The sequence below is a fragment of the Panthera leo genome, chromosome A2, assembly GCF_018350215.1.
Source record: "Panthera leo isolate Ple1 chromosome A2, P.leo_Ple1_pat1.1, whole genome shotgun sequence".
In the NCBI taxonomy this organism is placed as follows: Eukaryota; Metazoa; Chordata; class Mammalia; order Carnivora; family Felidae; genus Panthera; species Panthera leo.
This window is the reverse complement of record NC_056680.1, coordinates 21,198,314-21,225,619: the sequence shown is the minus strand read 5'-3', so window position 1 is coordinate 21,225,619 and position 27,306 is coordinate 21,198,314. Positions and strand designations below refer to the sequence as shown.

The window sequence follows — 27,306 nt, the reverse complement described above, 5'->3', positions numbered from 1 at the left end:
TGTCACACCGCAGGCCCCGCAGTACAGCATGACTGCGTGGCAGAGCAGCTTCCAGAGTTTTCCTGCCACATTAGATCTGGAGGAGTTCTTTTAATGTTTCTTCTGCCTTTAATTAAAAAATAAAAAGATTTTAGACTTTGAAATGTTCTGGGGGGGAGGGGATGGCAGATGGAGAGGAAGAAGGCAGGAGTCACACTGCTCTGTTCTGGAGAATCATGAGTAGGTTCTGAATTCTGTCTGAGGTGCTCCTACATGAGGCTGCACCCCTACCTGTGAGCATGATCAGCACGCGCACACATTCTTCTCTCTTCTTGTCCCATAGGCCCCCATGACCCACACCACATCTCCCCATGTCCCGCTTTGCTGTATTAGCACAGGTGTCTGATGGGTTTATTTTTAATTCATTGAAATAAAAACAACGTGAGATTAGAAGAATGTTTTAAACCATTCAGAATGATGTAGAAAGTCTACTCCCCTGATCTATAATTCCTTTCACCAAAGGCAGCTCTTGTTAATAGCCATGTACCCTTCTAGGGAAAAAACACATGCATAACACCAACATAAATATATATCCTTTAAAAATGGATATGAACAGGAGTGCCTGGGTGGCTCAGTTGGTTAAACATCTAACGTTGGCTCAGGTCATGGTCTTGCAGTTCACGAGTTCAAGCCCCATGTCAGGCTCTGTGCTGACAGCTCAGAGCCTGGAGCCTGCTTCGGATTCTGTGTCTCCCTCTCTCTCTGCCCCTCCCCCCCTTCTTTGTCTCTCTCAAAAATAAGTAAACATTAAGAAAATTTTTTTTAATTAAAAAAAATGGATATAAACATGGGCACGTGGCTGGCTCAGTAGAGCATGCAACTCTTGATCTCGGGTTTTGAGTTCAAGCCCCACATTGGGTGTAAGGATTACTTAAAATCTTTAGGATACCTAAGTGGCTCAGTCAGTTGAGTGTCTGACTCTTGATTTTGGCTCAGGTCATGTTCTTAGGTTTTGTGAGATCAAGCCCCACATCAGGCTCTATGCTGATGGCATAGAGCCTACTTGGGATTCATTCTCTCTCTCTCTCTCTCTCTCTCTCTCTCTCTCTCAAAAATAAAAGAAAAAAAAAGCTACCCTCTTAAAATAAAAATAAAATCTTTTTTAAAGGCTAAAAAAATAAAAAGGGTATGAACAGAATGGTGGTAGGCATATTTTTCTGCAATTTATTAATATAATTTGGAAATCTTTCCACATGAGTCCATGCAGATTACCTTGTTGTTTTCAGTGACAGCCTAATGTTGCATAGTACCATGACGTATATATCTAGCCACACACTGGCAAACGTTGGTGTCTTTCCGGGTACTTGTTAGGACAATATTACAGTGAAGATCCCTGTATATCTTGGCACATGTTGTGCCTGTAGAACACACATCTGGCAGTGCATTGCAGGTTAAAGGGGTCTGGGCACTTAAAATTTTGATTGATATTGCCAGATGAAATGGTTGTCCTGGTGTATGCTCTTACAGTATGTTTTCCTCTCAACTTTTTATTTCAAAATGTTGGGGCGCCTGGGTGGCTCAGTCAGTCAAGCATCTGACTTCAGCTCAGCTCATGATCTCATGGTTCGTTTGAGCCCCGCTTCAGGCTCTGTGCTGTCAGCATGGAGCCTGCTTCAGATCCTCTGTCTCCCTTTCTCTCTGCCCCTCCCCTGTTCATTCCTTCTCTTTCTCTCTCTCTCTCTCTTTCTCAAATAAATATAAAACAATTGTTTTTGAATGTTCAACCTACAGAAAAATCTAAATAGTAATTTAGTGAATACTCAAATAGCCTTCCTCTGGGTTCTCCAACTACTGTGTTGCCACACGTGTTAGTGTGCTAGGGCTGCCATAAAGTACCACAGACTGGAGGGCTTGGACACCAGAAATGTCTCTTCTCACAGGTCTGGAGGCTGGAAGTGCCAGGTCAAGATGTGGGCAGGATCAGATTCTTCCAAGTCCTTTCTCCCTGGCTCGCAGATGGCACCTCACAGGACCGCCCCTCAGTCTGTGTGGGTCCTAATCTCTGTAAAAGGACACCAGTCGTGTTGGAATAGGACCCACCCGTATTACCTCCTTTTACCTTAATTCCCTCTTTTAAGACTTTCTCTCCAACTACAGCCACATTCTGAGGTACTGGGGGTTAGGAACTCCCCCAGCGTGAATTCAGGGAGTGAGGATACAATTTTTCCCATGACACCACATTTACCTCCGTTCATATGTTATGTGTCATATTAATATAAATAATAGGTTTATTACATAATTACTGAGATTGTATTTATTACAATGTGTTATAATTACACCCTGTGTAATATGTAGTTACTTTATATGATTATATAAGGTGTAATTTTTTCCCTAAACTAACTGCCAGTGAGTTGCAGCCATCCTGGTACTTGAGCATGTGTCTCCTCAGAATGAGAAGGTGCTGCCCCTCGGGACATGTTTATTTTATACTGATGAGGACAGAGGCCCCTGAGGCAGAAGCACAAACGCCCATGAAGTGGCCCTGGTCCTGACTGGGGGCTTTCCCTCCAGATTGTTTTCTCCCGGCCCAGTTTCCTCTGCGTCTCCATCCCCCAGCACCCAGGCCCTCAGTGAGACTTGGGTACTTGTGGGGAGGAGACCCCTGCCTTTGAGAACCTTTTGGGCCAGCAGAACCTCCTGGCCCCACCTCCAGATTCTTTGACGTTGTTGACATTTGGGGATCTGTGATGTATCAGCAGAGTGACAGACGTCCTTACAGTTCCTCCTGCTTGTTGGTCTATCAAAATGTCTCTCTGAACACCATACCTGTTTTGTTTCTGTGTACAGGTAGTCCTTGCGTTGCAGACTGCAGACTGCCTGTTTTCATTTAAAGTAGCAGGGTCGGTTGATTCGGGCACCAAGCTCTCCCTCCCTGTGTCCTCCTCCTGCATGCTCATTGGCAACTCGGAGCTCTGCTGTTGGTTTTCACCCACTGCCTTAGTAACGAGGACCCTCCATAGGCTTGCGTTGTTGTGTTTCTTCCTTGATACTTTTGTGACAAAAGCGACATCACACATGCAGCACTTTTGGTGTTTGTGTCAGGGGATAGACCCGTGGAGACAGTCTGCAGACCCGAGGTGAAAGTGCCAGTGTGGGCGGTCCTTTGCCTTTTGAGGTCGACCTGCTGGTGAAGGAGCGCCCCACCCCGCTGGCTGTTCTGTAGCCAGGAGCACCCCCGCCTGGTGCTAGGGCTCAGCCAGCATTTTCTCCAGCCCCAGAAACCCACCATCTACATGATTCGGAACCATGTTTCTAAAACACAATCCCAACTATGTCTTTGACTCTGCTTAGCACTCTGCCCTGGCTTTTCCTTCCCTATGAATTCATTCCAGGTTCCTTAGCCTGGCATTCAAGACCCTCCGTCATGTGGCTTCTGCTCCATTTGTCTGCCGTGTTATGTCCCTGCACCTATGAGCTCATGGTGTGTGCTCTGTCCCCTCCCTGGTCCATTCGCTCAACTTTGCTAACCTTCAGGACCTGGGTTGGCTGCCTCGCACCAGTGAAGTGTCTCCTGACCAAGGCCCTCCCAGGCAGGCAGACGTGGTCATCCTTCCCTCATGCCCTCACTCTGCCTCAGACATACCTCTTCTCTAGCACTTGCCTCACTATATGGTTGCGTGCCTGCCCTCCTGCTGGACAGCTGCCTTCGCCTTTGTCTCAGTGCCTGGCTAGTGGCCCAGCCACTAGATGGGTGGATGAATGGATTTGTCATCATGTAGAGCAAATTCTGAAGTTGGAGGTAGCTGCATTCCACTTTGTGGTTTCCAGGCCCTGAGGGAACCTCATCACAAAAGAGAAGAAAACACAGTTTTCCACACATTGTGAGGAGTCTTTCTTCATAAGTGTCCAGTTCTGAAGAGTCTGTACTGGTCAGCAGCCAGTGCAGGGCCTGGGGCCTCAGTGACCTTCACAGCTTATTGTGCATTGGCACATGTTAAAAGAACAAGTACCTTAACTTAGTAGTGTCAACCCCGAGTGTACTGATAACCCCACTTGTTGAATGCATTTTGCTTCGTTGTCGCTGTGGAAAGCCGCTGAATGGTGTGTGTTTTCTTCCAGTCAAGCGCTTCAGAGAGCCAAAGCATGAGAGACGGCCGTGGAGGATATGGTGCGTATTTAAATATTAACACCTTCCTAGAATGCCATGGGCTATTTGGGGTTTATTTGCAGGGAGGGCAGGGGGCAATGTGAGCGGTTCTCCAGAACATAAAGTGTTAGGATCCCTTAGTTGAATCAATCATTAGGAACTACGAGTAATATGAAAGACTTCTATTTCTCCAGATAACATTGAGCTTTGCCTTTAGTCTATCATCACACCGCTGGCCAGTTTTAGAAAATGGAGGATCAGACAGATATATCACTGTGTGCTGCAAGTCCCTTTAATTATGTCTCCCTGGTGTTAGATTGTGATAAATCCTCAGATTCTGTAGTCTGTGTGTGTGAGCAGAACATTATCTATATTTGGAGATTACTCAGATATACTATGTATATGTTTCTCTCCCCAAAACTAGTCTTTCCTAGTCCTAGGATGACCCTGTGGTAGCAGTTTTTCCTTCATAAAAGGAGCGTAAAGCTTCAGACACGGCTTCCAAAGACAAAACTCCAGAAAATAAGGCGACAGCCAGCTCTTCGAAACAACATGTCCACAAGAAGCTGACTTTCTTGGGCTGTGTTAGGCTTGCAGGTGTGCTAACAAAATAGCCATTTTCCCCTCCGGAGAAGACGTCAGATAAATCACTGTGATAAAGGCCCTTTACAACATTTTAAGCATCTCCTTATTGATCTGCAGTGCATTATTTGTGAATGTTGATCATTCTTGTTTTTATTTTCCCCGGTCGGTTTCTCTTGAATCTGGGTATCTAGCTTGGGCTGGGGGACCTGGGGAGGGTCTGGAGCTGGGGCACTCTGTGGGGCACACATTGTCCTTTGGAGGGGGGACTTCTACTTTGCCATTATTTCAGGAAATGATTTTCAAGCTTCAGTCACGGGGTTGGTCTGGATAATCTCCAAAGTCCATTCAGCCCTAAGACCCCAAGGCTGATGGTCCGTGCCTGTGTGCCCCTCACCACTCCCTTCAGTGGCCTAGCCCAACCCTGGATGCCCAGCCTGGGAGACCAGGAGATTGACTGCAATCCAAAGACTACCTGTGGTTTCGAGGTGTTCGTGGCAGGGGAGAAACTAAAGACCCCTCATGGATGGGGCAACATAGTATCTCCAGAACGAACACCCTGCCATCTAGCCCAAGGGTTGACAAACTATAGCCCACAGGCCCAATCTGGCACGCTGTCCATTTTCATAAAGGGTTGCAAGAATGGCGGGCTCTACAGCTGCTCTCACACTGCAGTGGCAGGGGGGTGACCAGTTGCTGCAAACAGTGGCCTGCAAAGCCTAAAATATTTACTCTCTGGCCCTTTACAGAAAATATCTGTCCACCCCAGGCTGGCCCAGGGCATAAATGGCAGCAGCCAGAAGTCGTTAGAGTTTGAGCTGCAGTGCTGGATTTGGGCGTCTTGTTAGTCTTGCACAGCATTTAGCTCTGAGTGAGGTTGAATGGGAGCTCTTTATTTTTAAAAAAAATTTTTTTTAACGTTTATTTATTTTTGAAACAGAGAGAGACAGAGCATGAACGGGGGAGGGGCAGAGAGAGAGGGAGACACAGAACTGGAAGCAGGCTCCAGGCTCCGAGCCATCAGCCCAGAGCCCGACGCGGGGCTCGAACTCACGGACCGTGAGATCGTGACCTGAGCTGAAGTCGGACGCTTAACCGACTGAGCCACTCAGGCTTCCCGAATGGGAGCTCTTTAAAACAGAGGCACCTTGGACTTCATCGCAAAGCTATGGTCGAGCATTTTGAAATAACAAAAAATGAAAAAGTAAACACACCTAATTTAAATATATGTTTAAACATGTGTTATACATCAGTGGCCTTTTAGGGATTTATACATTATTTATGATGTTATACATCAGTGGCCTTTTAGTGTTATTGAAGGGTTCAAAAGGTAGCCGAGATGCCAAGCCTGAGTTAGTGCTGATGCCGGGGGAAGAGGTGACTAGTAATGGTGAGGTTGAGATCTCCCTGCTAGCTTTCTTCCTGTTTCAGACTTCTCATTTCCCCTAAATTGGGTATTACCCTCCTATTGGGGTGATAACAAGTGCTGATCCTATTTTGTGCAGGTTTTTAGACACTTCCAAACAAGCCATAGGAATGCTGTTCATCCACTTTGCAAATGTGTACCTAGCAGATCTCACTGAAGAGGACCCTTGTTCACTGTAAGTGGCTGATATTCCAGTACAAACATCACCCACCCGTCCACTGAAATTGTAGGCTGGTCTTGCTTTCTGCCACCAGTCATGTTCCCTCTAGCTTGGGGAGGGAGCAACCCCCCATTGTGCTCTGTGTTCCCCCAAATGACCATATTCTATGTGCTCCCTGTGGTTGCTCAAACACAGCTGTCAGTTGACCATTAGGGCTTTGCCTGCTTACGGTTGCCCTGCGCATTGGCTTTCGCCTCATCAGAACTCTGGCGCTTGGTGTTCTGGTACTTTCATGCCTCCTGGCAGGGAGCAGTCCCTGGCAGGATGGCATCGTGCCCTGAAGGAGTATCTCTGCTGGAACTGGACACACAAGGGCTCCTCTGTGGTGCCACCCGCTCAGGGTCAAAGCCATTGTTGACCATCATTGACCTCTTTGACCTGAAGACCACAGGTTGTTCCGGCACATCCCTGCGGTGTGTGCCTTCCACACAATCCCCCACCCCAAGAAATCTGACTGAATCCCCAAATTGTGCCTCTCCTGGCAGATGGAGTGGAAAAGGAGGCTCACCTGCCCTATCCTGGCTCCATCTCCTACCTTCCTGGCTCAGGCTTGCTCCAGCCAGTGCTGTGCTGGTGGCCCTGAACGCCACCAGCTACCTCCTGCTTCTGTGCCTTTGCTCATGCTGCCCTCTGCCTGGAACACACTGCTCCCTCCCCGCCCCACCACCACCCCCACCCCCACCCCTGTCCTGCCCCTGCCTCTGAGAGAGCAGGGCGGATGGCTGGTGAGTCCCTTGCCAAGAGGTTTAGTGTGTATTTAAGAACATTTGGACTGGAAGATTCTTTTAAGGCTCCTTCCTTGGTGACTGTGTAGATTTAGATTTCAGAAGGAAGTTATGAAGTCTCCCGGAATCTTTCTCTAAGAATTGGACAGGTTGTGATCTGTTTGGATGTTTGGGTGTATGTAGTCACAAAGTAGAGGAGTAGAAAGGTGACCCTTCTGTAGGGGAGATGGTTAGGAAAGGGCCTTGTCCTTCCAACTCTTGAGTCCCCCAGCAGGCTTGAGTCATTGTCTGATCTTGTTAATCATCTTGATGTTGTTGACCAGGATAGACTGAGACCCAGCTGCTTGCACAGGAGCCTCTAACCTAACTCCTGGTGTAGCCTCGGCCATGTGCAGGACTCTCCCTTGCAGCACCTCCATTGCCCGTCTGCAAAAAGAAGATGATACAGCTTTAAGAGGGACATTGACAAACTGAATCATAGCCAGGATGGAGAAAGGGCTGTTGACCGATCTTGAGTGCTCAGCCTGGAGGAGAAAAGGCCCAAGATGGAGCTTGGTATGGTGAAGGCACTTGCCTGAGAGGCCAGACTGAGCCATAGTTTGCTCCCCTGTCCTGTGTGTCCTGCCAGATCCCCAGGATTCCTATGAAGGTTTCAGGAGTTGATGAGTATAAATGCCACTGGAAACCAACCAGTGGGGCACTTCTCAGGAAGTTAACAGTTCAGTTAGAGGAAGTTGTTGTTAAAACTTAGGAAAGACATGAGAGCCCCAGCAGTGGGGACAAGAACAGGTGGTGCTTGGGGAGTAGATTGCATGTGCCCTGGGATCTGTTCCAGGTCCTACCATCCTTGCTCTGTCCTGTGACTTTTTACAGGTGGGCTGGGTTGGGCTGGCCCTGGGGCATCATGGGAGTCTGCAGACCGGAAAGGAAGCCGGCCCCAGCACAGGGAAAGCTCAAACAGAAGGAGACAACTGCTCCCTCTGGCTGCATGGGTCCCGTGTGCTGGGGGCTCTGCTCCTTCCTCTGGACAGCTTTGTTGGCCAGGTGTGGGGGGGGGGGGGGGGGGGGGAGGGGGTAAGCTTTCGTGACTCTGAGGAGCTATGATTCAGACAACACATTTGTGTAGTATCTACTAGGTGGCAAGCACTGTTCACATGTGTTAATTCATTTGATCCTGCCCTACAATTTAGATACTTTGGTTATCCTCATTTTACAGCTTGGGGAACTGAGGCACACAGAGAGGATGTAAGTTAAGTTCTCACGGCTCAGTAGTGACAGAGTGGAATTTGAAGCTGGCCAGTCTGGCTCGGGGCCCACTGCTGTCTGCCGGTCTCATCTGTGCTGGATAGAGGGTATGGAGCTTTCTGTCTTTGTTCCCAGGGCCTGGCGCACAGTAGGCATAAATATTTGGTGAGGGAATGAATGAACTGACGTGTATATATGTATCAGGTGTTCTTGTTATTTTCAGGGTGAGCCTCAGATGTGAGAACCACTTGAAACCAATTAGATGTAAGCGTCCGAGAGCAGTTTAGCTTAGGGCCAGCTGTGAACTTGGAGAAATTGCCTTGGAAGCAGTTGCTGTGCTTTGGTCTCTGGTCTGAGAGTGACCCCTTGTGATTTTAAAGAGGAAGGGCAGACGGGAGAAACCACCTTCCCCTCTGGTTTTCTTGCCACTCCAGGGCGCCCCTCCAGTATCAGTGTGCTGTGCGTATCGCCAAAGCCTGGGCCTTATCTTAGGGTGGGGGCTGTGAGTCTGCATAAAATGTCTGAAGCCTCAGAAAGTGGAAAGTGTCACAGTTGATCTGTGGCATCTGGCACTACTTTGAAGGCTTTCCGAGCCACTTGGCATCCCAGAGGGCTGTACCTGACCCAGTGATGGCCTGTCTCCTGCTTTGTGTGGATAACTGGGGCCTATGATCAGTAAGATCTGGGTACAGGCCCTCGAGGGAGGCCCTTTCCTTGGTGAGGGAAGAGGTGCGTATCAGATACATGGGAACAGACCTTACAAGAACACATGATCAAGGTGGGAGTGCTCTTCCGACCCTCCTCCTCTCCTTCTCCCGTCATCGTGCCTTTTCCATGGGAATAAAGCTTCTACTCCTTAGAAGTACTTGTACTTGCCTCCATGGTAGGCTCTGAATCTGAAATATGGGGATGAACAAGGGCCACATGGCCCTGACCTGGAACAGGAGCACTGTCTCAGGGCTTTGGGTGGACTGGACCGTCAGGATGTGAACAGTGTCATGGAACAGACTTCTTTTACTGAATTAAGTTCTGTTTCCCTGCTGACTCCCTTGCTGTTTCCAGGCACTCTGTCTTATGAGAGGTCTTTATTTGCTGGGAGTGTTTGAGGTCTTCTAAGTTTCTTTGTCCCTGATGAGTGTCAGCACACTGTCGTGGGGAGGCTTCGTTGGGGTTCCTGGGAGTGAGCCCCGCAGCCTCTTGCACGGGCCCCAGAACAGGCCAAAGTACCAGGGCATCAGGCTTAAAGTTGGCCCACCAGGGGCTCTTGCTTCCTGACAGTGCTGCTATGTCCTCTCCTCCCAGGTACCTCATCAACTTCCTCCTGGACGCCACCGTAGGCATGCTGCTCATCTACGTGGGCGTGCGTGCTGTCAGCGTCTTGGTGGAGTGGCAGCAGTGGGAGTCTCTGCGTTTTGGCGAATATGGTAACGTAGCACGGACATTGGTAACGTCGTATGGAGTGTGGGGGGCGCTTCCTAGAGGGGGCTCTGCTCCTTGTCCCATACAGCCCTCCAGGCCAGTGGATTCAAGGGTTCAGGAGCCGGTGACTGTCTCCTCTGTGTGCTTGTGGGGCCAGTTCTGGTCCCCTGCTGGTATCTGAGTGCCACACGTCTGAGGTGGGTAGGTACGCACATCACTGCCACTAGACCACAGGAGCCAAGAGACCCTGGACACAGGGAGAGCCACAGCATTGGCCTCTTCCACCAGAGGGCACTGGAGGCCACACCTGCTGGCTGTAAGGCCACCTCACTGTGCCGAGCTTCCCACTGAGTACACACCGCCTGCCCACCTCGTTAGAGAAGGGACAGCTCTTGGTTTGGGAGGTGCTCAGTAGGGAGCTGGCCCTCTTTGTGCCGCATGTCTGTGCTTGTCCTGCCATTGGGCCATTTCACTACAGGGGCTGCAGGGGCAGGATGGAGGATTCTCCTCTCCCTGGGGCCAAGTTGCCTTGCTGTCTCCTGACAGTAGGCTGGCCCCCACCGGTTTCTGGCACATACGGCTGCCAGGGACACCAGGTGCATCCTCCCTCAAAGAGACGTGGCTTAAAACAGGTGACCTCTGGCTGCTGGCTCATCTTTGACCCACCCCCCTCTCCTCAGGCCCCAGGGACAATGGCCTGGGCAGGAAGTTCCCCTGAGGCTATCTCCCAGCACAAACACATTGCCCTTGACTTCGACTTCGTACTCCCAGGGAAGCGGCTGGCTGTGGCCTGAGCCGGGCTGCAGAGACAGGTGCCTCCTTCAGGCCTTGCCACACCCTGGGAATTCAGGACCACCTTCATAGCTGGTCCCTACTGTCTGGGAGCAGGAGCTCCTGGTCTCAGTGGGAACAGCATCAGCGGGGCCTTGGCCACATAGGGGCACACACAGAACAGAAGGGAAGGAATTCTGGACCTCCACTCTGTTTCCTGTTCATACCTTCCACAGAGCTCCTGGGTCTGGGCCTCAGGGCCGGTCACTCCTAGATGACTGAAAACTCACAAGGCACCAACATGTAAAAGGAGCCGATTCATGGAGCTGGCTCTGAATGCCTTGGGTATTTCTAGAAATCTTAAGTAATTGTTTGTCTCCATTGAGGGGAGATGAACTCAGGGGAGGGCTTTTCTTAGCCCCGTTACTCAATGCCTGGTGAGTCATGGACTTAAAGATAGTGTCTGACACACAGTGTGTGCTCCTGTGGCTCAAGAGAAGGCTTCTGAGAAGCCCCGAGTCATGACTCCTCAGCTTAGAGGACACACTCGGACCACAGCGGTGCCATCCTCATTTATAGGCTCATGCCCAGAGAAGTTAAGTGACACAGCAAGCCAGTGCACAGCTGAGGTGGGGCGGGGCCGGGGGGGGGTCTCCTCTCCCACCAACTCCAAGGACGGTGCTGCTCACTGCTTGCCACTGAGACCCGTCCCGGAAGGCGGGGCTCTGGACTGCACTGTGGTGACCAGTGCTGTGGGAGGTGCACCCATGGCCCCTTGATGACTCGCGGGAGGGGAGGCCAGGCTGGCCCTGTCACAGCAGGCACTGCACCCATCCCCAGTGCGTCGGGGAGGCAGCAGCTGTCTGAGCTGCTTGCTTCCGTGCAGTCCTGTCTTCCCACCACTGCATTTAGGAACCCAAGTCTTCAAGCCGGGTGTCTCCAGATGTAGCTGCCCCTTATCCAGGACCATCCCGAGTCCTCCCTCCCTAGGCTGACGGAGGACAGCGCATGTGATGTTACCTCATTCTGTTTCTGTCCATGTTACCGGTTTCTATCGCTGCTATAAAAAGTTACCGGGAAATTAGTGGCTTCAAATAACACGGATTTCTTGCCTTACAGTCGTAGTTCAGACATCCCACGTGCGCCTCCCTGGGCTAAAGTCAAGGTGTCGGCAGGACTGGTTCCTTCTGGAGTCTCTAGGGGGGCACCCGTGTCCTTGCCTTTTCCCGCTCCTAGAGGCTGCCTGCACTGCCTGGTCGTGGCCCCTTCCTCCCTCCGAGGGGCCCGCAACCGGTCCTCTCACGCGGTATCACGCTGACCTTCCAGCACCTCCTTCCAGCTTGAAGTGCCCTTGTGAGCACTCTGGGCCCACCTGGATACTGCAGGATGCTCTCCCTTTCTTAGAATCGGCTGGTTAGCGACCTCCCTCCCCTCTGCCAGGTTACCTGACACGCACACAGGTTCCTGGGACTAGGATGTGGTCTCTCTGTGGGACTGTTATTCTGTCTCCTGCACCTGTTGACCAGCCCACTGCTTGAGGCCATGGTTCCATGTAAGCCCCAGAGCTCTCTTCTCAGCTAAGCGAAGAAGAAGGGCTTGTTTTCTAGGTGCTTCCTTTGTCCCTAGAGGAGAGGGTGAACTTGCTGAGAAGCACCTGGGACTTGAGGAATCAGCCACGCAGCCCTGAGGGGTGAGACGAGATCCAGGTGACAGGTGTGCTTACAGTCAGATGACCAGGCAGCTTCTCCCCAAGCGGAAGCTCTGAAAGTGGGGTCTCTGCCCCAGGGGCACCAGTGGTTTGTGGGTTTTGCTGCCTGCCCCTGTCCTAATGGTCCCTTCCTGAAGCCTTGAGAGACAAACATGTTCTGTCCGTTTGTCCCCTATTCCTGCGATTTATCCTGAGGAACTTATTCAATAAAAAAACACCCATGGGGGCACCTGGGTGGCTCAGTCGGTTGAGCGTCCGACTTTGGCTCAGGTCATGATCTCGCGGTCTGTGAGTTCGAGCCCCGCATCGGGCTCTGTGCTGGCAGCTCAGAGCCTGGAGCCTGCTTTCGATTCTGTGTCTCCCTCTCTCTCTGCCTCTCCCCTGCTCATGCTCTGTCTCTCTCTCTCTGTCAGAAATAAATAAACATTAAAAAAAAAAATTAAAAAAAAAACAAAAAAACACCCATGTGTGAACCTGAGGCTGTCCATTGTGGTAAAAAGCAGGACACATCGAGAATGCCTGACGTGTCTGTTTTTAAACGATGAGACAGTGGGGAACGTCTGAAAGGCTCTCAAATGAAACAAATCTGAAAAACAAACCGCACATGTGCCAATTCCAGCTGGGGCTGCATGTGGTCCGGACACAGCAGAGGAAGGGACGTGTGGGAGCAGGTTTGCACAGGTTTTTTTTCATTTTTTTCCACCATGTTTTTTTATTAAAGCGTGTAAATGAAACAAGCCGCAGCTGCAGCTAAGCTTTGAGGGGGCAACACGAGGGGAGGGAGGAAAACACGTCCCCCTTTGTCAGTCACCTCAAGCTGAAGGGCAGAGGGAGCAGACACACAGAGCAAGTGGGTTTTCTCTTGACATTAAGTGTGGCCCCTTGTTCTGTTGACTTTAAACACGGCAGTCCCCATTCAGAGATACTGCCTGCTAGTGCTCTGTCTCCAATCTTAATGATTTTTAACAAATATTTTGATTGGTTGTTTCTGAGAACTTTTCTCAGTAAGGTCATGTAGTTTACTGAGGGGATTACAGAACTCCATTAAAAGTCTGGCTAGGAGGGATTGTGCTTCTGAAGTGGTTTCTTGGCTCAGCTGCATCTAATCCCAAAAGTGAAAGTAGACAGAACGAGCTCAAAGGAAGGCCCTTTGGCTCTTCTGCATGCCTTCTGTACCCTTCTCCCGAGGCTTTCCAGAAAAGGGAATGGCCTGATGTTGTGTCCATTACAGCTGCGTGAAGGCATTCACTTGCTCTTCCACTGGCAGGCTCTGGCAGGGCTGGGGCCTGTGACAGGGATGGCTACGGAAACCATAGACTCCAACGAGAAGCTGGTGCCTTCTCTCTGGGTCACGTTCTCTTCTCACTGCCTGTATTAGGGCCTTTGCCTCCCCTGAAAAGCTACCGTCTACCCTGCTCTTCTGGTCAGCGGTGGTCATACAAGTGCAGCAGAGCTCCCAGAGCCGGCCCCGGGGGACCCCACCCCACTCTCCCTGCATCTCCCACTTTGGGGAGGCATGTGTGGCTCCCCGGGAGGCCCATCCTGTGGGTTCTGCCTGTCCCTGAGGATACAGATCCTTCCCTGGGACTGGTCCTCCACCCTTCCTTCTAGTCCCTGTTGAAACATTCTGGAGGCCCTCCAGGGCCTGCGTGTACCCCAGCTTGGACTGTTGGGATTTCTCCATTTCTCAAACACGGTGACTGATGGGATCACAGATGGACCCTTGGCACAGCCCCAAGGCACAGCCCCTCACTGCTGCCCCCTTGCTGTGAGGGCTGCCCACTTTTCTTCTTTGTCCCCAGCCAAAGCTGTCTTGGGCTGCCCTGTGTAGACAGAATCAGAATCCCTCCAGTCCGAATTCTGCCTTCAGGGCTGAGGGCGGCAGGGACAGCCGGGGAGGGTAGGTGGGGGTAGCAGATGAGCAAAGAGGTTATCTGCTGCCATCACAGTCACAGACATCAGCCAGCCCACAGATGGAGGAAAGGATGGGTGGCACCACAGTCACTGGAAAAATCAACAACGGATAATAATAGCAGTCTTGCTTCACACAGCTCTGCCAGTGGACAAAAAGAGCCAGCTCTCCGAGCCCCAGCAGGGAGCACTTACTAACTTTAGTTTTTTTAATTATATCTTAGAATCTCTTGAAAGAAACGCCACGCTGGTATCTCCAAATTAGGAATTCTCTGATTTTGTCTAAAACACTCACATTTGTCTACTTGCGCTGAAGTGATTCTTGGTGCTTTCAGGGCTCATTAAGTGGCTTTAGAGCTGGCATTCTGGTGTGAGCTGGGGGCGTGAGGGCTCACAGCGGTGGGTACGGGACAGAGGTGTGGTGTCCGGGCCCCACGTGACTGCACACCCACTGTCCCCACAGGAGACCCTCTGCAGTGTGGAGCCTGGGTTGGGCAGTGTGCTCTTTACATCGTGATCATGATTTTTGAGAAGTCTGTCGTCTTCATCGTCCTCCTCATACTTCAGTGGAAAAAGGTTTGCCTCTTGTCCCTTCTCTACCAGCTCCTTGGGACACCAAGCAAGGTGGTACTTTTTCCCCTACCTCCCACACATTCCCAACCTTATTAGAAAACCAAATTTGTTGTTTCTTTCTTTCTTGCCTGCATGAATGCAGCCTGGATTCCACGTGATAGGGCCACCTGTCGAGAGCAGGAGCTTGTTTTTCCACTTAGCCTCCATCTCTTTGGATCATGCAAACATCTGCTCTAGATTAAGCCTTGGGATACATAATGGAAGTAAGAGTCCCTGCCCTCGGATTGCTTACTGGCTGATGCGGTCTTTAGGCCTCATGACTGCAACCCTCAGGAGGGTGTTCTCTACATCTGCACATGTCCTCACGCACCCGTCTTTGCCAGTGGTTTAATTGAGCCCTTTGGTGGCACAGGAAGCTCCTGGTTGCACGTTGTTCCCAGGGTTCCCTTGGCTTTGCCCTCTGGCCCCGGTGCCCATTTCCTCCATGTGGCCACATGAAACCAGCCAAAGAGCCTTTGGAAACAAGTAGCTCAGAACTTGGCTTTCCTTTGGTTTTATTTGTATCTGCTTTTTATTTTTTAAGAAAATAAACCAAGGCTTTTCAGAGCTGTTGTCCTTCGGGAGGTTGTTGGGGTGCAGGACTTCTGTAAGAAAGCGGCCTGGCGCCTCATTGCTAGTGTCTGTAATGAGCATCCACTGACCTCGCTCCCTCTATCTCCCCAAAGCCTCCCCACCCTCCATGCCTCCTGGTGTGTGGTTGTAAGCCCACTACGTTTCCTGAGTCCACAGCCCTGGGCAAGCTGTGAAAGCCCTAACTGCTCCAAGTGCTCTCCCTGGCCTGCCTTGTTAGCAGTCACACTTCGGGACGGGCTGTGCAGCCCTGGGCGTGAGGTGCTCTACCCATCAGAGTTTGGGGGACTGTGGTCTAAGCTATGCCGCCCTGCTCAGGGCCTCATGGATTGACCCGTGCCGCCACCCCCACCCTCAGGTGCCTTCCCTGTGGTGTCTCCCTACCTCACGGAGTCTGCTTCTCTTTACAGGTGGCCCTGTTGAATCCCATTGAAAACCCAGACCTGAAACTGGCCATCGTCATGCTGATCGTACCCTTCTTTGTCAATGTCAGTGCCATGTTGCATTTTCCTACCCCCACGTGCTCTCTGCCTTCCAGTGTCCCATTCACAGTTCAGAGTCTGACAGAGAAAGCCCCTTTTGGCCCCCACGTCCCTCTGTGTGAGCATTTGCCCTCTCCCCACCCCCACTCCAGACGTGAAGATGGCAGGATTGCTTTCTCAACAGGCACACCCCATGCTCCAGGCCCCCTGTGCAAGATGGAGGGTCCCGGGAACTGTCTTGCCCTCCCTGCCAGGGGACCTCCCACCAACAAGGCCCACCACATGCATGACAAGGATTTCTAGATCAGGATGCCAGGCTTCTATCCCTGTCGTTTACACAGAGCTCCAAGAAAAACTCACAAGCACACTGGCTAGACTTAGGAAACAGTGAGAAGAAATGCTACAGGCACCTGGGGCTGACAGACGTGGCCGACTATGCAGGCCAGCCGCTCAGCCCGTGGAAGGAGCCCCAACCAGGAGCCCAGAGACCTTGTTAGTGGCTAAGGCAAAGGCTCAAGGCAGGCTGTCCCCATCAGTCACCACCACTCGGGGTGAAGAGGGCCAGGGCTTTCTTACCAGTTCTCTGATAAGAAAGTAGAAACAAAGGAAGTGGAGAGTGGGTGTCTCTTTGAAAGCTTGTGAGAGCAGGGGGACTGGATGAGGGTTTTCTTTCCCTTGTCCTGGACGTAATCTGGAGCGGGTAGGAGGCATGCCGATGGGGTCTGCTCTGCTTTCACAAACGGCTTATCCCGGAGTAACGCTCAGGTTCCCTCCCCCACAGGCTTTGATGTTCTGGGTAGTGGACAATTTCCTCATGAGAAAGGGGAGGACGAAAGCTAAACTAGAAGAAAGGGGAGCCAACCAGGACTCGAGGAATGGGAGTAAGGTCCGCTACCGAAGGGCTGCATCCCACGAGGAGTCAGAGTCTGAGGTAGGGCTGAGCCCCCGTGCTACCACCCGACCCAGGGAGGTCTCTGGTCTCTGTTTGCATCTGGTCCTCTCAGCACTAGCCAGGGGGAGGGAGAAGAGGCTGACAGCTCCATCTGGCAGGGACCCATCCCTGCAGCCCCTGGCCTTCCCAGGGCAGGAAGGTGGAGCACCCAGTGTGGTGAGGGCCTCGACAGTCCCTCCCCAATCCCTCCGCCAGTGGAGGAAGACAGGGAAGGGAGGGGCTGCCTTTCCCTGCCTTTCCTTCCAGGGAAGCTGGCACAGACTCTCCTGAGCCTGATCATTGACCTTTAAGCATTCAGGTGTTTGAATCCCTGCCCACCACTACAGAGCAGCAGAAGTGTTGGCTGAGCTCACTAGAAAAGTCTAAAACGTAGGGGTAGCCAGACCTTCCCAGGGCACCTTACCTTCCCATATTTTCAGGTTTCCTACATTCAAGGGTTTGGACTTGGAGGAGACTGGTGGTCATAACTAGGAGCATAGAGGCAAAGTTACACTCCCTGGGCAGCCTGCACTTCTGTGTGCTGCAGGGTGAGGCCAAGGCTGCCTCCTCAAAGGGCCTTGTCAGCCCCCAGGGTGGGGCTACAGAAATGGCTGAGGTGACATTTTCCCTGAGAGACCTTCAGACTGCATGAGGTGAACGTGTCTGAAGAGCTCTCTGTAAGACTGATCGTTTTGAGATTGAGGTGTTAACAAAAGCCCTGTGAGGACCCTGGAACAGTTTGTTTAACTCCTGGGGGCATCCTGGAGGGAATTTTGGAAGCTGGGTAGAAGAGCAAGACAGAGGGTAAGCCCATGTCTTCTCTAGGGGTGCCTAGGATCCGACCCGGGGCCTGTCCTGTTGTAAGAGCCTGGTGAACATTGGGTGAATGACAAACAGCACTACAGGCAGAAGCAATGACTCATGAGCAGTCGTGCTCATGTGGTATGGCATCTGGGCAATGTGAAATCCATCATGGCCAGAGCAGCCTGTGTTCCTCAGGGTAGGATGGGATGACAAGAAATGAGGTACAGGCAAAGGTCTCGGCGAGACAGGCAAGGTGCTTTGTGATTGGGGCACACATGTACAGGCAGTCGGGAGCCAGAGAGAAGGTTTAATCTGGGAGCCACCAAGGGAGTGGTCCAGGAAGAGGTGATGTCCCCATCCTACCCCCGGGAGAGCATGAGCTCATGGTCCCCTGTACAGCTGCAACTGTCCCTGTCCTTCTGTGATGCCCAGAGGTCTGCGGAGCCAGGCAAGTGGTGTGGCAGGTTGGCAGTGAGTGAGTTTGCCCTGGATGCCCTTGCTCCGTGGCTGAGTCATTCCAGGGATTCAGAAGAGTGAAGGGCTCCTTTTGTCTTCACAAGTTACAAAGTTGGCTTAAAGCAGCTGCTCTCAAACCCACCTGCCTCGTATGTGCTCCACAGATGTTTTCTTTTCCTCTTGAGAAAGAGGACTCTTTTGTTTGCTTTTGCTTTATTGAAGGCAACTTCAAAGACTTGTGATGCCCCTGGTCAAGATTGGGCTTTTTTGCCAGGATGACCTTAGGTCATCCTGAGTTTGCTCTGACTGGGGTTCTGTTCCAGCCAGAGGTTGGATGGAGAAGTGGGGAGCACTCCAGAGAGGCGGGTATGTCGACTCGATGCTGGTTTCAGTAGCCCGTGAATATCCTGAGAGTAAGTGAAGTCTGGGGTGGTCTTACTCTGTAAAGGGGCCTCCCCATCACCCTTTCCTCAAGAAACACGAGACCAGAGGCCTCCTACAGGGGTCGGCACCCTGGTGCTGGGGTGGAGGGAGGGCAGAGGAAGAAGGCACCGCTGGTGGTGACACAGACCGTGCCTCCCCCGCCCCCCTCCTCAGATCCTGATCTCGGCCGATGATGAGATGGAGGAGTCTGACGTAGAGGAAGACCTGCGCAGACTGACCCCCCTGAAGCCCGCGAAGAAGAAGAAACACCGCTTCGGGCTGCCCGTGTGACACACTCCTGCGCTGGGGTCAGGTTTGGGGGCCCAGCCGGCTGCCGGGTCCTTCCTTCCCTCCTCCCTGCCCTTCCTCTTCTACCTCCGCCCCTCTTGCCGTCTCCGCCCGCTCCCAGACTACTGTGACTCGACAGAGGGAGGACGGGCCGGTGCCGAGGGGTTTGCGGCAGCCGGAGGCTCCCACTCAGTTGCACTACAAACACTGACCAAATATGCAAGCAAGGCGTTTTGTCTGTCTGTCGTTGTCCCAGACGGTGTTGTGAGGGACCCAGAAGCCCCATCCTGTGTCTGGCTGGGTGGCATCGAGGAGGGAAACACTCACACACACAGGCTGTGGGCAGAACCTTTCCGCAAGGCTCTGGGAGCGTGGACACATAACACGTTTGGGGCTAAAAGTCACTCATTGACCAAGTTGGAACTGCAATGCTTTCTTACTCGAAATGGCTTTGTAACTACTGATTTCTAAAGCCGGTTTTATGAGCTGTCACAGTGTTAATGTTTTTTGAGTATGTGTTTATTTCCTATGGGACTAATGGGCAAAACATAGATTTTTTAAGTCTTCCGTACGCTGTTGACTTTTATATTTTTAAGTTATATTTTCATACTATTGTATTTAAAAACTCTTTTTAATCCCCAAAGAAATGGGTTTGTTTGCCTTCCATGAGATGTGAACTGGTGGGAAGAAAAAGTCAAGAGTTTTGTTAATTTGGAATATTTGTAGGCAATCTGCGATAAGATGAGGTAAATGGTCTCAGCAGGAAGGGAAATGAAGCCTTATCTGAAAGGAACAAACCCAGTGAGTCTGTGTAGGGCAGGCCTGACTGGGAGGCAGCTGGTCTGAAGGTCGAGCTAGGGCCCTGGTGCGTGTGGGACAGGAAGTGCTCTGTCCAGTGGCTTGGTTTTTCTGCTGGCAGGTAGAGGTTTTAGTTAAATGTGACCAAGAAAAGAGCCTAAGAGGTCTGTGTCCAGAGAAACTGAGACCTCGAGGCCAGCCCTGTGTGTTCCCTGTCTCTCTTCAGAGCCTCCAAATCTGTAGTTTAAAATTCAGTCTGGGCCTCCTTGCCTCCCACTGGTGCAGCCTTCAGAACCAGCTGCTGGACCAGCCCCAGGAACTTCCTCCCAGGCTGCCCTCTGCCTGTTGTCTTACTGTCATCCCCTTGTTTTGCACAATAGTCTGAGGAACCCCTCCCTGCCCAGTGATACTGTTTCTCACGTCCTTCAAAGATACAGGGCAGCTGGGGACGGGGCAGGTTGAGGTGCAAGAGCTTACCATCTGCCTCCACAGGTAGGCGAGGTGCTTCTAAGCCCATGTGCCCTCCCTGGGGAGCGGCCCCACTCCTCAGCATGGCCACAGGCCCCCGTAGCTTTAGGAGTCTGCTGACCACAGTGGAATGAGTTGGCCTGGGCACTTGTCCTACTGTGGAAGCAGCACGGTGGAGCAGCCAGGGTTTTGTCACAGCCCAGAGGCAGCCACAGAAATTAAGGAATAGATAACTACACCACTAAGGTGGGAGCTGGAAGTGAGACAGGTGCAGAGAGGCCACCTAGTCCAGAACCTTCCTTTTAGACCTACATACAAAAGTGCTGCCCTTGTGTAGATTGGGTCTGAATTGTAGCGTGGGAGCCAAACTGTTAAGCCCTGGGCCTGCCTCACCTTTCACATCCCACCCAGGGGCAGGGCAGGGGGAGTGGGCTTCTCAGCCCTTCTTCCCGTGGGAGTCTGGACCCAGAGGGCTGAGAGGAACTGGGACCTGTCACTGCCGTGAGCAGCGACTCTGCAAAAGTGGGCATCTGCCGCAGGAGGCAAGATTGCGTGCAAGACTAGAGGCTGTATCCGCTTCTGCCCTCATTTAGGCTGTTAACCCCCTCCCGTCCCTGGCCACGGTGAGGTGTCTGCCCTGGAGAATCAGTGCTGGGGAAGACCAGAACTGACGTTGTGCCTGCTGCACATCAGCCCCTCGTGGCATTGCTGGCTCCCTGTACTTTTCCCTCCTGTTTCATTTTGTCTGAACAACCTGTGCCCATCGCTGTTTCCTGCACCTTACTGAGCTCAGAATCAGAGATGTGCTTTCAGCCTTGAGCTCCAGGCACAGCGAGTGGGAGAGACACAGTCCATGAAAGATGGAAAGTAGGGGTTATGTAAGCCTCGACAATCTGTTCTTCCGAAGGCCCTTCCCAGTGCCTGCTGGGCAGTGGGTTTGGGGGACAAAGTGGTGGAGAGTGAGTGGTGGTTTTTCCCTGTATCCTGATTTTCAATAAGGGCTTTAGTCTCTGAGCCACAGTCATAGAGCTGGCTGACTAGGGGATGAGTGTCTAATCATAGAGGGCCTTGTGGTGTGTGGGACTGGACAGTGTGGCCTTGCCTGTTTGGCCTTATCTTCCTGTGTGTGTGTGTGCATGGGTGTATAACACACACACACACACACACACACACACAGAGTTTGTATTCCCTGGAGTGTTTCCTGCAGTCACTGGGGGTTTTTCTGTGGTACACTGTCCCAGGAGAGACCAGATGCAGAGGACCATGGTCAGAACTTCCCCTGAGCTGTCCTCCCTCCCTCCCTGGGATGAGTCTCCTCTCCACCTGCCCCAAGGTGCCTTACGAGGTACAGCTCTTTACCCAGCCACATGGCAAGTGTCACTGTGCTTGAGAAACCATGAGACACCAACTGGACATTGTGTGCTATCCATCTGATCTGTCCAAGAGTGGACCTTGGCCAAGCCATGCATGATGAAAGCTTATAAGTCAAGGTCATGAACAAGTTTCTTGTAACTGATGGAAATAACCTGATGAGGTAAAACTGTCACATCTCAATGGAAGGAATCATTGTTGGCCTTATTTCCTTTTGTTGTCAGTGGCATGTGGACAGTGGCAAAGGGGGATGTTGGTGAGATCCTGGGCCGCAGTGGCTTCTTGGTCTGCTCAGAAGACCTTCGAGATAAGGGCCCGTGGCCCATTAGTTAACCCACAAGCATGCTGGTGGCCTCCTGCCTCAAGCTTTAACTGGTGCCCCTTCCTGGCAACAGGGAGTCCTAGGCGAGTATTGTCCTATCATGCCTTTAAAGGGAAAAGATAAGGCTCAAATCCTAGGCAGTGTAGTCCTGTGGCCTGCAGCACAGAGGCCCCATCTGTCAGCTGCCCAGGAGCCCACTCTGGCCTCCAGACAACAACTCACTGGCCTTTTCACAGCCAGGCCAACATAGACAGCTCTAGGAACTTCTCATTGGCCAAAGCAGCCACCTTGTAGGGTGTAGGGTTGGCGTTGAGATGTTGCACACACTTCCAGCCAGGAGTGGAGAGCTCTCTGCTTTGCCCTGTGCGGCACTGGCAGCTCTGAAGGGCTTTGCTCTTGGTGAGGGACTTCTGGTCCAATGGCTGTCAGCTACTTGAGCTCCTGGCTAGGTGGGTGGGTTGGTTTCATTTGATTTCTCTTTTCATGATGTTTCTTAGAACTCAGACCAACGTGAGCAAACCGTGGCTTATTTCCACTGCCCTTCTGGTGGGGGTGTTTAATCAGTGATGACTCACAGAAACCCGTTTTTGAAATGAAAGGGAAGATGATGTACTTAACATTGTACAATGGTTTACAATAAAGTTTCACATCTTAATACATTTTTTTAAAAAAAAACCATCACTTGTGGCTGTGGTTGTGTGTTCTTTGGAGTTGAAACAGCTTAATGGGGTCAAGAAGATTTCCCCAGTGAGTTAGAAGATTCTCCCCCAGGAAGCCAAGTGTGAATGAACCTACATCACCTCGTGACACACACCAGAGCCACAATCTGCCAAGGGAACAAGCTAAAAGTACTCTTGCCTTTTCCACTTACCTGCTAAGGCGAGTAAAAGCTGCTTTACCTCCTCCTGAGGAGCAAGCAGTACTGGGAGGTTGAGGGGTGAGGAGCAAGGCCACGGGGCTGGGAGGCAGGTGCCTCCCTGGGCAGAGCCAGCTGGGGTGGCGGGATTGGGGGCAATGCCAAAGCACCCTTCCCAGGCTGGGCCCACCCTTGGTGCCTTTCGGCCCCGTTTGCAGTCCTGGGTCTGTGCCCCTGAGCGCTGGTCTCAGATGGAGCCTGGCAGTCCTCTCATTGGCCTCCTGGGACTTGGAGGGGGAGATTGGAGGCATGACAGCAGTGGAGTGGTATTCGGATAACCAAGTGTCAGTGCCTGGTGGGGTTCTGTCTGCCTGGAGCCTCCAAGGATAAAAATAATCCCCACCACACACTGACCAGGAGCTGGAATGTGGCCAACCTCCCACCCACATCCCCTCCCCACACCCATCTCAGGTGGAGAATTCTGCCTTGCGCCCCGAGGGTCTCCCCTTCAGGGATGGGCTATTAGGAGCTAGCAGAAAGCTAAATGGCCTTCAGGAGAGACCTTGGGCCTGTCCCTCTCTCCACAGCTCAGTGCCTGGAATGGGCTTGGATCTCGCCCACCTGCTTTCAGCAACCTAAATGTCAGGCCAGGCACCTTTGGGTGACCTCACCCAGTCAGAGGCTCTGTGCCCTTCCCTGCCTACACTCACCGGTGCCCTTACCACAAAGCAGGTTTTCTTCTGGTCCTTTCTGGGCACTTTACCTCCCGCCTTTTGTCCCTTTGCTACCCTTGCACTAGGAGCCAGGCAGAGGGCAAAAACACAGATGAAGCAGCTCCCCGAGCTTCTCACAGCCTCAGCTGCTCACCTGTGAACCATGGGGGGCTGTGCTCACTGTGAGCAAGTGCTCCCAAGTGTCACACACAGGAAGATTCTGCTCTGCTGCCGTGCAGGATGGAAAGTCTCTTTTCTCTGGAATCCATAGAAGGGTAAAAGAGAGGGAAAAATAAGCTCAGAGCGGTCCAGCCTAGCCCAGGGCCCTCTCTTCCCTCAGGGACACCCACCGCATTGGGATGGACTCTCCCAGGTGGACAGCTCAGGCTGCCACACACATTCCAGGACCCACGCTCATAAATCCTCATTGCGCACTGCCAGGCCTGGCACCTCCCGCCTGCATAAGAGCACCTGTTCTCAAGGGCCCCGGGTCTCCCCAGCTGTCCTTTTCCACCAGGGCTGTGGCCCCCGGGCAGCAGTGCTCAGCGAGCCCCTATCATCTCTAAGAATAAACTCTGAAGCTGCAGGCTGTGCGGACCTGAATCATCGGGAAGCCCATCGAGGAGGGGAGTGGCTTTCCGGGGCAGGCAAGTGGACTATATAAGCCCCAGAGGGCTGGCGCTGCCCCGATCTCTTCCACCGGCTTCTGCCTGCCAGAGGGGAGCCTTTGCAGCAGCTCTCGCACAACGCCCACCATGTCCCAGGTAGGAGGGTCCGGCACAGGCCGGGTTGGTGCCGGGGGGGTGGGGATGGACAGCTGGACACTGTCACCTCTGACAGTTGTGTCCTGAGCTGAACTGCAGGCGTAACGAGAAGCTCTGTGAGCCCCTGGGAGGCCAGGGTTCAGGAGGGGCAGCGCTGGGCCCCAGCTTGCCGGCAAACCCCCATTTATCTTGGGTTTGGTGGTGTTCTGTGGCTTGTCAGGAGGGTAGAGACAACATGTATGATACTTCAATTTGTGTCTGCCTTTGTGTGTGAAGAAGACCATAGGACTCGTTTGTAGCCGTGTGTGTGTGTGTGTGTGTGTGTGTGTGTGTGTGTGCGTGCGTATGCGCGTGCACGCCAGGCGGGATCTGTGGGTGCATAACTTCCCCCAGGCATCTCCCCAGCAGGATATATCTCGGTGCAGGGGGTGTACTGTGTTGCCACAGGATCCCAGCCCAGACTCAGGGACCAGGAATTCCCTGCACCTGTCCCCAGGGCTTAAGAAGGAATGAGGCCTCAGACTCCTGGGCGCCTGGGGTTGAATGGTAGGATAAGCACTGAGTCTGAATATCCCTAGTCTGGAGGGGGATGGACTTGTAGGTCAGTGCTAAGGCATGCTAAGTGGAGGTTCTCCTTGCTACCTGCTCCATGGGTGGGTGCTGACTTCGGACCGACTTCACGGGCATCTGATTCTTCCACCAGATTCCCACCGCAAAACGCACGAGGTAAATGCCAGCAGTTTGGGGGAGAGAGAGACAATCCCTGAGGGCCCCTTGCCACCCAATGAGCAGATCTTGGAATTTACCCAAGGAAACTCCACTCAAAACCAGCCCCTTTCCCCTTTGCCCTTCGTTCCCAGGCCTGAGCCTGGCCAGGCAGGCAGTATCAGGCCACAGTAGCCAGGGTCCCCATGCTCCTGGTCTGTGGGGGAAGTAGAGAGAGACGTGGAGGTGGGGGTGGAGCACGGTTGGGAGAGCTTCCTGGAAGAGGAGTGCAGCCTTAAATTGGCTTGAGTTCAGTGGCCAGAGAAGAGGGGTCTCAGGGCCAAGGCACTGAGGTAGGAAAAGGCTTTCACCCTTGAGGCCTCGGGTTGTAAGATGAGGTTCTGGGCTCTCCAAGGCTGGTGCTCAGGAGGCCCCCATCAAGAAGAAGCGCCCCCCCGTGAAGGAGGAAGATCTGAAGGGGGCCCGTGGGAACCTGGCCAAGAACCAGGAGATCAAGTCCAAGACCTACCAGGTCATGCGGGAGTGTGGTGAGTATCCTCCTGGGCAGTGGGGGTGGAGGAGGGAGGTGTCAGTGGGAGGGGGGGATGGGGAGAGGGCTCCCAGCATCCTTTCCTGAGTCCTGAGCGGGGGGGGGGGGGGCACTCCCCACAAATGCCCCTGCCCACACCTCCCCATCCTGCCCACAGAACTAGCTGGTTCCACCGCCCCGTCGGTGTTCAGCGGCACCCGGACCGGCACCGAGACTGTCTTTGAGAAGCCCAAAGCTGGACCTGCCAAGAGTGTCTTTGGCTAAGAAGTGCACACCATTCCTCTCGCCACTGTCAACTCCTAGATGCAGGAGCCTTTCCCAAAAACTTTTTTTATGCCAGAATACACCTTCTCACCTGCTGCCTCTGGGACTGCCGCCTATCCCTCAGAGCCCTGGTCCCTCAGCCCAGGGAGTCTGCACCAGCACCTGGGGAACAATAAAGAGGATGCCCAAGTGACTCCGGCATTTGGAGGGTGTTAGTTGGTCACCAGCCATAGCCGCTCAGTGTAGGGGAGGGGCAGGTGGGGTAGGGGGTGGGGCATGTTCTGTACCCTTTGTGGGCTTTTGGGAGGTCCCAGAGGATAAGGCAGGTGCCATTACGGCCACTGCCACATGCCAGAAAGTCTTGGACGTGGTGAACTGGCGCTGAGCTGTGTGGCTTCAGACCAGTCTCTGCCTTTCTGAGTCTCAGTTTTCCCTCCCATCTGAAAAGGGACTAGAGCTGGAGCCTGTTGCATAAAACAGGCCACAGTAACACTGCTCAGAGTGAAGCAGGTGGGGGCCCGAGGCTCACCCCTCCCCCTGCCTTCCACAGAGGATGTTGAGATGCTTCCAAGGACACCAAGGCTCTGCAGGACCAGGTCACCTCAAAACCCCTTTCCTCTGGGGCCCTTATTTGTACCACCTCCTTGCCAGCTCACACCCCTTAAAGACAAAACCAGGTCGAGGCCCCTTTCTGGCCAGTGGTAGTCTGCTTACTGAGCTGCTCCTTTCTCAGACTCGGGGTGAGCCTCCCCCTCGCCATTCCCACCGCTCCGCCTGCATTGTGAGAACTCCAGGTCCTTGGCTCATGAGCGGTTCTTCCGTTCTCAGGCTTCAGTGTCCCCTGTGTGCGTGGAACTGTCAGATCCAGGGGACTGCAGAAGTCTGTCCCCCTGTGACGGCAAAGCCATAGGCAGTCCTGCCTGCTGCCTACACGGAAGTCCGCCTGTCCCCTGGGCACGTGGGGGTGGCTGCTTGGAGCCTTCCCCACGTTCTCAGCCAGCATGGCGTCCTTATATAGCTGTCTTCAGGCTGGGCCCGTGCTCTGTGCCCCGAGTGGCCCTTCTGTGGGGCAGGGCCTGGGCCTGCTCACCGTGCTCCTCGGGGGTGGGGGTGGGGGGCTCTTTGCTCAGATTGCTGACCGGGTGTGAAGCCCTGGATGATCCCAACCATATTCAGAGCCAAAGGGCAAGCAGTATAGATGCGCACAGAGATGCTTTCTGGAGGGGAACATTGATTTGCAGCCAGAGACACAGCTCCAGAGTCCTGGATGCTCCTGCCACTGATGGAGGGGACCTTGGGGGCCGGTCACTGCCTCAGAACCTTGTGTGGACCCCCAAAATGGCTACTCCCCGTCCTCCCCACCCCCACTGACAAGTGTCACCAAGTCACCCTCCTTCCTCAACCCAGGGCTTGGGACCTGGCCACACTTTCCTGAAGCGACTTTACCTTATCTATGGCCAGACTCGGGAGCTGGGCTATCCCAGAGCCGCCAGGGACGCGAGCACCAGCTGCGTCCGGATCCCTTAATATTTATTCATTTTATTGCTATTTGTTATAAAAGCAGCATTTCAAGTTTATTAAAGAAAAATTGAAAAAAGCTATTGGTAATCCTACCCCAGGCCCTCGGGTGCATTCCTACGGGTCTGGGCTCAGGACAGTGGCACTGCCTTGGTGTGCTGATGGCTGGGTGTCCTGTGCTTTCTCACGCAAGCTGTGAATCATGGGCTCCCTTGGCACGACCGACCTCCACAGGCTATCTGAGTGCACACACCCCC

The 27,306-nt window shown here is 52.8% G+C and overlaps 2 protein-coding genes across 3 annotated transcripts in view; both read left to right on the top strand.

Moving 5' to 3' along the window:
* Positions 1–22,354, top strand: part of LOC122214447 (store-operated calcium entry regulator STIMATE) — a 54,098-nt gene extending 31,744 nt beyond the window's left edge. The window contains exons 2-8 of one of the 2 annotated variants that reach the window (XM_042929645.1): positions 4,099–4,147; positions 6,214–6,309; positions 9,627–9,748; positions 14,597–14,709; positions 15,747–15,824; positions 16,600–16,749; positions 18,607–22,354. In XM_042929645.1, coding sequence (XP_042785579.1) covers positions 4,099–4,147; positions 6,214–6,309; positions 9,627–9,748; positions 14,597–14,709; positions 15,747–15,824; positions 16,600–16,749; positions 18,607–18,723 — 725 coding nt within the window. In that variant the 3' untranslated portion in view covers positions 18,724–22,354. The other variant, XM_042929646.1, reaches the window with a different exon arrangement.
* A 1,591-nt stretch (positions 22,355–23,945) lies between these two features.
* On the top strand, positions 23,946–25,771 carry MUSTN1 (musculoskeletal, embryonic nuclear protein 1). The gene is made up of 3 exons (XM_042929647.1): positions 23,946–24,012; positions 25,133–25,265; positions 25,425–25,771. The coding sequence occupies exons 1-3, from the start codon at positions 24,004–24,006 to the stop codon at positions 25,529–25,531; spliced, it is 249 nt and encodes an 82-aa protein (XP_042785581.1). The 5' UTR covers positions 23,946–24,003; the 3' UTR covers positions 25,532–25,771.
* Positions 25,772–27,306: the final 1,535 nt, after the last annotated feature.